Genomic DNA, 10,591 nt, shown 5'->3' with positions numbered 1-10,591 from the left:
AAAAAAAAAAAAAAAAAGGAAGAAAGTAACTTCAGGATGGCATTACAAGTAATTTTTCCACCCTCCAGCATAAGAAATGAGATAAAGTAGAAAAGGAAAAAAACTCTATATTCCTAAAGTGTCCCTACTCCTGTTTTTAGAAGAAGACAACATGTAAAGCACAAACAGCATTGTTCACTTAAACGTTAGCTTCTCCCCATATGTAAATACATTGTTTTTCTAAAGCACATCCCTCCGCAAATTCTATGTAAGGTAACTGTATTTCTTGATGGAATATTGAATGAGAATTATCAGCTTTCAGTGTTTCTTTGTACAGTGTTTATCTGACTTCATTTTTTTGTTTTTTTGTTTGGTTTGGTTTGGTTTGGTTTGGGGTTTTTTTTTGGTATCAGGAATTGAACTCAGGACCTTGTACTTGTGAGGCAGGCGGCACTGACTTCACTTTTGATTCCTAAAATCAGTAGTTATCAAAGCGTGGTTCCATTTCAGCAGCATCAGCAGCCCTTGAGAACTTATTAGAAATGCAAATTCCTAGATTCCAACCCAAATCTGCTGGATCAGAAACTTCAGGGATGAGTTCAAGCTGTGTATTTGTATTCAGCAAACCCTGAGGATTGGTGGAGGGTGGGTTCTGACACAAGCTTTCATTTGAGAGCTGCTGATTTACAAAAGAACTAGTTTACTACTGGGTCAAAGTCAGTGTATTTTATCATGGTTATTGTTGAGATAGCACACTGATTCATAAGAGAGGGTGTTTTCCCTGCAAATATGCTTCAGGGTTACAGTTTACATTTGATAGAGAACTATTAGAGATTAGATAAAGGATGCAAGCAAAGCTCTATTGTCAGAACTCAGGACAAAGAGTGACTGCAGTGCAGAGAAAAGCAGGCGCAAGCCTGGTTGCTCAGGAAATAAACACTTTCCACACCTTTGGGCCTGGGAAAGCAGGGGCAGCCAGGAGCCTGGCCTGAGGGTCAGACTGGTCACAACCCCACTGTGTGAACTTGGGTAGGTCCCTGAACCTCGCTCTCCCTTCTTTTCCTGTAACATTTATCTCACTGTATTAAATAACTTTGTAAATTTTAATCAAGAGGAAAAAGAATGTACTTCTTTTTGCTAGATCTTACCCACTATTGAACTCTTCCTTTGAGGGTTATGAGTAAAAGGGGATTATAGTACAACAAAGCTCATGTGTGCATACACACACACACACACACACACACACGTACACATATACACGTCCAGTTTTTTACCTAAAATATCTCAAAGTATCAAAAGGATAGGATATTGCTAGGCAGAGTAAGATTTAGAGAAAGGGTAATAAAAATGTCACTAAAAATATGTAATCTCTATGTCAATGGTGGTGAACCTCTGGTATGCGTGTTATTTTGGTTTTAAGACAGAAGATGTTAATGTATAATTTTTTTTCTAAATAAAATCTCAGTATTCAGGTTTAATTGCAGTGTTGGTACTTTGTGATAAAAAAGTGGGTTTGGGGATGTAGTTTGGGCACTCAGTCACTAAAAGGTTTGCCATTACTGCTCTAGGTCAGCCGTTAAAAACACACACACGAGGTCCTTTGAACTTGAAAGTTCTCTTAAGTTATTAACCCCCTAGCTTCATCTTCCATTGTATTCTTTCAAACCTGACCTATGGCCTGGCAAGTGTAGCAGTCTTCCCTGCCCTCTGCAGGGAAAGAGGTACAGCCCTCTGGATAGTTCCCATTCAGGTGACTACACTCATGCCATCCTCTGAAAGCCTTGTGATCTCCCTAACCTCGATAGGTGCAAGTTTCTGAGTCTGCCTCTGTCTTACAACTTGATCCGACTTTTCCTTTATTCCTGAAACTTCTCCGAGGAGTTTCTTCCTAATCACTGCTCCAAAGTTTTCTGCACAAAGCCCAGACTCCTGCTCAGGATGGAAATGTCTGCCTGCCCACCAGCTCCTGTTCCCTATGAGCACTTCATACACTCACATCTACTGTGCCTTCCTCTTCCTTCTTACAGGGCCGCAAATCACTCTTGCAGGCCCTTCAAAATTAACATAGTAGCTTTCTACATCAGCCACCTGAGGGTCTACCGCCCAGGGCTCTCCTCTGTAGTCTCTGGAGCAGTAATATATTGCTTCATTCAAGAGTATGTGTTGAGCCTCTGCCACCTGATATAATCACAGAGCAGATCTGTGGCCTTAAGTAGCTTCCATGCCAGCATGAGGAGACAGATGACAGTCAACACAAGAAGCAAGCAAACCTTTGTTAGGCACAATCTATGTTATGGACAAAATCAAAGGAAGAGGGAATATGAAGTTATGGGGAGGGTTGCGCCAATGGGGTAGCCAAGCTAAGTCACACTGAGGAAGTAGCATTTGAGTCAAGACTTGAAAGGTGAAGAGTGGCTGGGATGCCCATGTCCCCAAGCTTTCAGGAACTGAAAGGGTTCATGTAGCTGACCCCAGGGAGCCCATGGGAGAGGAGTGGATGTGAGGCCAGCAAGAAAGGCAGGGATAGGGAGATGGGTTGGGGGGTGTCCTAGATCACAGGAACTGAGCAGCAGTATTACTGTACCTTTCCTTCTCTGAAAGTCTCTAATTCCTGTCCCAAGCAGTGGCTCAGGACTTTCACAATCAGTGTAATCAGTGTGATCTATGGACACCTCACAAGCATTACCTTTGGGATTGTTTTTTGGGGGGTGTATTTTTGTTTTTGTTTTTGTGTTTTTTTGTTGTTTTGTTTTCTGAAATAATAGTGTCTGCACAGATTATTTTCCAAAATAGACCACATACTAGCTCATAGAACATGCTGAAGTAAATGCAAAGGAATCGAAGTAATCTCCTGTGTATTATCAGACCATAGTGCAATTAAACTGTAGATCAGTAGCATAAGAAATTGCAAGAACTTCACAAACACATAGAAATTAATAACACCCTGCTGAACAACCATTGGTCACAGAGGAAATGAAAGAAGAAATTAGACAATTTCTACAATGAAATGATAATGCCAATACAACATACAGGATCTGTGGGACACAATGAAAGCAGTTCTACGAAGGAAATTCATAGCTGAAATAATACTGTTACCATACCTTGGCTCTCAGACATACTCTGACACTGATTTTATGTGTTGCAGCATGACTGTTGGCCTCATGAAACATTACTCTGACTGCTTTTTCATTTACAAATGGGAATGCAGTAGCTCTACTCTAAATAGAATATTGATTTATCCAAACAGAAGATAACCCTGATTCGAACACTGCTTCCCGGTTCTTGTTACACTGTAAAAGGAACCTTTATTTAAAGAGAATGTATTAATTCCAAAACTGCCACTTAAAAATTGTACCCTCAAGGACACAAGAGACAGAAACTCTTGACCTTCAGCTGATAAAATATTTTGAAAATAGAAAGCCTTTAAATATAAACCCAAGGAGGTTCCTTGGATTGCACATTTTTTCCAGCTTGTCCAGAGATGACTGGGCCCATCAGAACTGTTTTACAGGAGATGACCCCGTGGAGTAATTCTGTTTCCCATTTTGTAATAAGTCCTTCTTGAATAAACCTCCCCTCCCACAAGCTAGAAAGTAAAAATTTGAACATAATTCGTAATTCATTCTCATCTTACTTTTGCCTGTTTAAAAAAAAATCTTTTTAAGTACATAAGTACATGTTGGGTAGTGTGTATATATATATATATATATATTAAATGAAGATACTACATATCTGTATACTATATAAAGAAGCAAGAAACACACTACAGTGGTTTTCAAAATACCTTTTTATTAATGCAATTCCAACAGTTTTAATTTCTGGTTCTGAAATTTTATGCTTGGAAATATATTCTTGTTTTTTTTTTGTTTGTTTGTTTTTAGTTTTTCAGATTTGTGCAGATTTTGCATGAGACTCAAGGTTTCTCTTTGGAGAAAAGAAAATTTTCTCAAAAATATTTTTATATAACTACCTTCAGGGCTTAATCTGCTTTATAATATCCCAAAATTGCTTAGTCTTTTTTATGTTGTCAAAGTCATCTTGTACCAAGTCACTCATTCAGATCTCACAACTTCCAAGAACGATAGGACATTTTTGAATGAAAAATTTGAGCAAAGAATGATGAAATGATTTTTTTTCAAAGACATACTTCTCACAGTAAAGGGATAGTAACTCTCCTGGCTTTATGGTACAACCTGTCTTTAAACAGGCTTCATTAGAAAGGAAAACAGTATTCCAGTGCCACTGTCTTTGGCAAGCTTTGGGTTCTTTATCTGTAAAATAGGAACAGTAATTATTTCTGCCTTAGCAGCAGTGAAGATAAGTGAGCTGTGAAGTAACTCTGGGCCTCTTTCCTCTGCAGCGATACACTGCTTCCCTTACGTGAAGAAGCGGATCCCTGTCATGTACCAGCATCACACTGACCTGAACCCCATTGAAGTGGCCATCGACGAGATGAGTAAGAAAGTGGCTGAGCTCCGGCAGCTCTGCTCCTCGGCAGACGTGGACATGATCAAACTGCAGCTCAAACTCCAGGGCAGCGTGAGCGTTCAGGTGAGTGAGCCTGGTGGGGGCAGCCTGAGGACAGAGAGGGAAAGCGTCCTGTGCCTAGGGATCTCAAGTTCCCATGCCAGCGAGGTCTAGGCCACACCCTGATTTGCCAGGTGACTCCGTTACCTTCCCTGGGGTCTGTTTAGCTTCTCTAATATCAGACAGAATGACAGCCTTACGGCCTCCTCCCAATCTTACCTGTGACCTGTCCTCACTGGGCTGCCTGCTGGGGACGAGAGACCCCTCTCCACAGTGCCCTGACTTTTCAGTAACTGGGGGAATGCTCAGTTCCTAGTTTGAAACATTAAGAGTCTTGAATATAAAAAGGGTGCATAGTAATAGGTTTTCCTATAAAACTGTTGCAGAATTACATCTGAAAAAGCACCTTAAGTTTCACTCTTAATGGTATTTTAATTAGTGAAATGTCTTCATTTCAATATAGCCCATCTAATCAGTTTTTCCTTTCCTGGTAGCATTTTCTGTGTCCTTTTTAAGAAATCTGTGCCTCTATTCTTAGAGTTAAAAATGTTCCCCTGGCTTTTTCCTCTTTTGTTCAGCATTCACACTCAGATTTGCAGTCCATCTGGAATTGAGTTCTGTATGTGGTATAGTTTAAAGACCATGATATACTTTTCCATATGACCATTCATATGGCATACACCATTTATTGAAAAGTTCACCTTGATCTAGGTTCTGATTTACAGTATTCTTAAGCTATAAAAGTCATCAAGTAAGCACACAGCTGTGGTCCTATCAGTCAGGAGGCTGACACAGGAGGATTGCCACAAGTTCAAGGCCAGCCTGGAATATATAGTAAGACCCTGTCTCAAAAAAGACAACAAACAAAAGTCATCAAGCTTATGATACATCAATACTTATGCTACATGTTCTTTTTCTGTTAATGTATTACATTTCAATAAGAGATCTTTTAAAAAGTTATCTTACTTTTATAAGATCTTTTAGGTAATTGATAAATTTGAAATCACCTTCATCTGGTGACTAGTATGTCCCTTTTGTTGTAGTTTTAGATGTGTTGAAGTGATTCAAGCACATGTTTGTATATTGTTTTCTCTTTCAAGTGAGTGAGTTTATGACAGTTACATGTAGATATACTTTATAGATTCAGATTTCTTTTATTCATTTTCTGAAATCAGTTTCTGTCAATGTTTCACCAGATCCACAGTTAAAGAGCCATGAGTTGCTGCCTAAAATTTTTGTAAATATCATTGACCGCAGAAGTACTTAGAGATGTTTCTAGTTGAAAAGATTATGTGCTGAAGTTGACCTGGGAACATCAGTCTGTCAAAAGCCAGTGGAGGGGTGCTGGTGCCATAAGGTTGGAACCAGACAGACTGACATTTCTAAAGGACAGAATATACCCTGCCATTTGACGGTGGCCTTTGAATTTTATAAAATGCCCAGGTGTCTTAGAAAACAAAGAGTTTCATATTGAAGTAAAGAAATTAAGTGTATATTTGTGCCCACACAGATAACAACAAAGTTTGGGCCACAAGAAATTAACTGTTGGGTTTTTTTGTTTGTTTGTTTTTGTTTTGTTTTTTGAGACAGGTTCTCACTATGTAGTTGAGACTGACCTGGAACTCACTATGTAGCCCAGGCTGGTCTCGAACTCACAGCAATCCTCCTGCCTCAACCTACCGAGTGCTGGGATTACAGGCATGCGCCACCATGCCCGGCTTTAACTCTGTTGTTTTATTTATGCATTTTATGCATATTTTATTTATCCATTTTATGTAATGCTGGCACCAAGAGGCTCACTGGGATTGCTTCTTTACAGGACAGAGCTATCTGTGTGCCATCTCAACACTACACACCAAGATCTTATTTTATAGTTTTGAGCTTTCACTAACTTTCCTCTTTGTGTATTTTTAAAATTGACTGTCAGCCAAGTGGGGTGACACACATCTGTAATTCCATTACTCTGGGAGGCTGAGGCAGGAGGATTGCAAGTTCAAACCCATCCTGGGCAACTTAGCAATAATCTATCACCAATAAAAAATGAAGAAAAGTGCCCTGTGCATGTAACTCAATGGTAGACCACCTCTGGGTTCGATCTCCAGTACTGGAAAAAATACCATCTTGTATCATTTAGATAGTTACCCATTTGGGTCATCTTCACGCTAGCATGCTTCTCACACACATCTGGCCTAATGCCAAGTCTTGCCCATAGACAATCAGTTATCATAGGAGATCAGCTATCTCGGAGGTCCCACCTCTGAACACTATGGCTTATACCCTTCCATCTCTTCACATCTGGAGTGAATTTTTGTGGCTTAGTTCTTTTGCCAGTACTACTGAAGTCCCCCACACTATTAATAAAACTTTACCCAGGCAGTTTTTCCTGCCTCCTTTCTGTCCAAGTCCCCAAAACCTTTCAGAAAAAATCATACAGTGAGTCCTTCTCTAAGCTCTCTCAGGTACCTGGAAGATTCTTCTTCCTATCTAGCCTTTAAATGTGCAGACTTGAGCAGGAACTTAAGTTACCAAGCCTTGATCCCATCTTCCCTGAAGTGAACGCTCATCACAAGAGCCAAAGGTGGCCAAGATGACAGAATCATCTGATGTGTGACAGTGTAACCTTTATTCATGGTTTCCCCTGGGTCATAAGTTCATGGAAGACAGAGCCATGATCATCTCACTCAGACAGCAGCTTTAATGCATGCCAGCTAAACCCAAGTAGGTGATCATGGTAATTTTCTAACATGAATTAAAATCTTTTCTCTTTATCTAGGTCAATGCTGGCCCCCTAGCATATGCCCGAGCCTTCTTGGATGACATGAATACAAAAAGATATCCTGACAATAAAGTGAAATTGCTAAAGGAAGTTTTCAGGTAAAGCAGACTGCAATCTTGTCTGTGCTCCTTTGGGAAAGAGATGCCACCAGTTAGGCTCATTCTTTTCCCTCTGTGCACCTTTATGTCCTCTCCTGCCCCATTTCAGGCAATTTGTGGAAGCTTGCGGGCAAGCCTTGGCAGTAAATGAACGCCTGATTAAAGAAGACCAGTTAGAATATCAGGAAGAAATGAAGGCCAACTACAGGGAAATGGCAAAGGAGCTTTCCGAAATCATGCATGAGCAGGTAAGTGCCATTTTGGCTCTGGCAACTGGCAGTTCTGACTTGGGGAATGTGGATTCACGGGGATCTCAGATACAACCCTGTCATAATAATCCTGCCAGAATCTCCTTTCTAAAGGAAAAAGTAACATGCCACACTCCTGCTACCTCACCCAGCTCACTTGGGGAACAACTGACCGATTTCTCATTTATTATCTGAAACAACCTGGGAAAGCACCATCCACCTCACTGCTGCTCTTAGAGGTGCTGCATTTCATAACTTTAACAGTTCTATCCCATCCAGTCAAGTGAAGCTGCACTGTTCTTACATCTTTATTTGTACACTTAATCTTTTGAAAGAACAAAGTGCACCAGCCTAGTTTATAGATATCTGTAGCATCAAATGTCTTTTGTCAATTAAAAATAGAGTCATTCTGTTAGGGATGACTTACAGCTCACCCGTAAGCCCCAGGGGATTTCTTGTGGTGACTTATTTTTGTTTGTTCTCATTGTGGCTATCTTTCCTGATCTCATTGCTCTTGTCTATATGAATTCCCGTATACATTTTCTGTGTGGGCTCAGTTGTCATGAGGAGAGACATCTGACAGGTATACTAAGTGAATGTCAGAGTGTCACCCACATTCATCTGAGTCACTGTCCTACTCTTTAGCAGTAGCATTAGCACCTTGATCGTACATAAGGGGCCTTGTTTGTTTCCTACATTATGGTCCTTTGGTCGTGCAGAGTGGAAGCCCTTCGTATCAGCTGTCCTATCACATGACGATTTAGTTAGGAAACTCCATTGATTGCAAAGTGTAAGCTTTAACTTACTGCTTTTTTTTCTCCTCCATGCTGACGCACTCAGATGGGATGGTAATGTCATTTTTAAATTTTATTTTTCTGATAAACTAAGTCATCTAAATTGATTCACACAAAGTTATTTCTGAATTTGAAGAAATACTGGACAGTGCACATACAAAGGAAAGCACCCCTCTTCTGGACATTTTAAAAAGTATTTAACTGTTGAACAAATGAATGTGTGAGTAAGCATAAAGAGAGGGGGTCTCATATGAACAAATTCATGGAGAAAATTTAAGGTCTTTTTCATGGAACCTCCAGATTCCTATAGAATGGACAGCTTAATCAATAGGCATCAGCATTCAGTGCTAGAAAAGATGGATATCAGAAGAAATTATGGGCCGAAACTTAATATCCCAGATTAGATGGATATCAGTTGCGTGATTTGCTCTCTAATTGTACTTTGAACCTCCCATTATGTCAAATAGAGTGAAGATTAAACAAACCCCTTTGAACCCTTAAACAAAAAGATTGTGAGCTGGGATAGTTGCTTTTTGTGTTTGCAGAAGAGCCTCTGTGTGATTGAGTCCTACACTCAGATTCCTTCCCAATGACACTGGCTGTGAAAAGATATCTTATTCGGGGCAGACGGTGACCAGTCTCTTACCCAGGATGGAAATTTCTAAGACTCTCGGAAAAGGAGACAGGAAAGAAACAGAGATGGTCCAAATTCATTACAAAAGGCCTAGGGCCAGGGATTTAGCTCAGTGGTTCCACCATCTGCCTCACAAGTACAAGGTTCTGAGTTTGATCCCCAGTACCAAAAAATAAAGGCCTTTTTAAAGGGACAAGGCAAGGTCATGTCCCAATCAAGTTGTAAGCTGGACCTCAAGTTACCTTAAGATCTGATGAGCCTAGAAGGCTCTCCATTCACTAACTTGTAAAGGAAACAAAACATGTTGTTCTTGACTTTCTCCTTACATTTTTGATCTGAAAATAGTTATTTAATAGATAAGCTGAAACACCCTCTCCCTGCAAACTGCCAAAGCCACGCCATCTGTGTGCACCGTTATTCGTTAGTAGTGGAGCGACCACCGGATGCCAGGCTGTGCATGTGACCTGGAACACACTATTTTGAGAAATGTCTGTTTGGGGCCTGATGCTTTGGTAATGTTATGTTTCTGTGCCTCGAGATCTGCCCCCTGGAGGAGAAGACGAGTGTTTTGCCGAACTCCCTTCACATCTTCAATGCCATCAGTGGAACTCCAACAAGCACAATGGTTCATGGGTTGACCAGCTCGGCCTCGGTTGTGTGATTTCTCCTCGTAGACCATGTGCGGAGACTTTGTCATTGCAAACTCAGGATGATTTCTAAGCTAATCACTGGGGAGACCGAGCACTGGGAGAAGCCATGGGGAATGGGAGAGAAAGGGAACAAGGACTGTGATATTTCATAGCAGATTTTCTACCGGAGTTGGAAGAGGGTATGCATATTTTTTTAAATTTCAGTGGCAATATTCAGAGTTTTCCTCGTGTCTTAACAGAGATGTGTTAAGCTGGAGTTAAGTTTTATTCTTCCTTACAGAGTAGTATTAAAATAAATGGCCTAAAGAAGAAAAGTATTCCAGAATGGATGTAGCAGGGACAGCAGCACTGAAACTGAAGCAGGGGTCTTCTGCCTCTGGAATAAGCTGGAAAATCTTGAAAATATTATTTTTCCCTGTGGTACATTCAGGGTGAATACAAGAACTATTTTTGTGACTAGTTTTTGATGACGTAAGGGAACTGATCATTGTAATTTTTGTACCAGTGAACGAGGAGATTTAGTGCTTTTATACTCATTCCTTGCATTTAAAACATAGGAAAGCTTAAGAAACTATGAGAGCTTAAAACTAGTCAAGCAGTTTAGAACCAAAGGCCTGTACTCACAAACACAACTATGCTAAAAAGTGAAAAGTAGTACAATATGTCACTGTGTACATACAGTTTGTTAATACAGTCTCAGCATTCTGTATATACATGTATTACATTTCTACATTTTTAATACATCTGCTTCCACATTAAGTTTAATTGTGACAAATTTGTGCTGTTCTTAGTATATGCAATACACCTGACTTTACTGTTTTATTCTTGTACATAAAGAAAAGTGCAATATAGAGATGTATACAGTCTTTGCTATTTTAGGTTTAA

The 10,591-nt window shown here is 40.1% G+C and overlaps 1 protein-coding gene across 24 annotated transcripts in view; it reads left to right on the top strand.

Moving 5' to 3' along the window:
* Positions 1-10,333, top strand: part of Dock9 (dedicator of cytokinesis 9) — a 216,531-nt gene extending 206,198 nt beyond the window's left edge. For 23 of the 24 annotated variants that reach the window (XM_010604588.3, XM_033760955.1, XM_033760957.1 and 20 more), the window contains 4 exons: positions 4,340-4,530; positions 7,280-7,380; positions 7,490-7,628; positions 9,595-10,333. In XM_010604588.3, the coding sequence (XP_010602890.1) occupies positions 4,340-4,530; positions 7,280-7,380; positions 7,490-7,628; positions 9,595-9,717 (554 nt within the window). In that variant the 3' untranslated portion in view covers positions 9,718-10,333. Of the gene's footprint in view, positions 1-4,339; positions 4,531-7,279; positions 7,381-7,489; positions 7,629-8,468; positions 8,477-9,594 lie in introns of all 24 variants that reach the window. The other variant, XM_019204600.2, reaches the window with a different exon arrangement.
* Positions 10,334-10,591: the final 258 nt, after the last annotated feature.

The sequence above is a fragment of the Fukomys damarensis genome, unplaced genomic scaffold, assembly GCF_012274545.1.
Source record: "Fukomys damarensis isolate Sample0158 unplaced genomic scaffold, DMR_v1.0_HiC HiC_scaffold_6, whole genome shotgun sequence".
NCBI classification, from domain to species: Eukaryota; Metazoa; Chordata; class Mammalia; order Rodentia; family Bathyergidae; genus Fukomys; species Fukomys damarensis.
The sequence above is the reverse complement of the archived record's forward strand: the minus strand, read 5'-3'. Positions and strand labels throughout refer to the sequence as shown.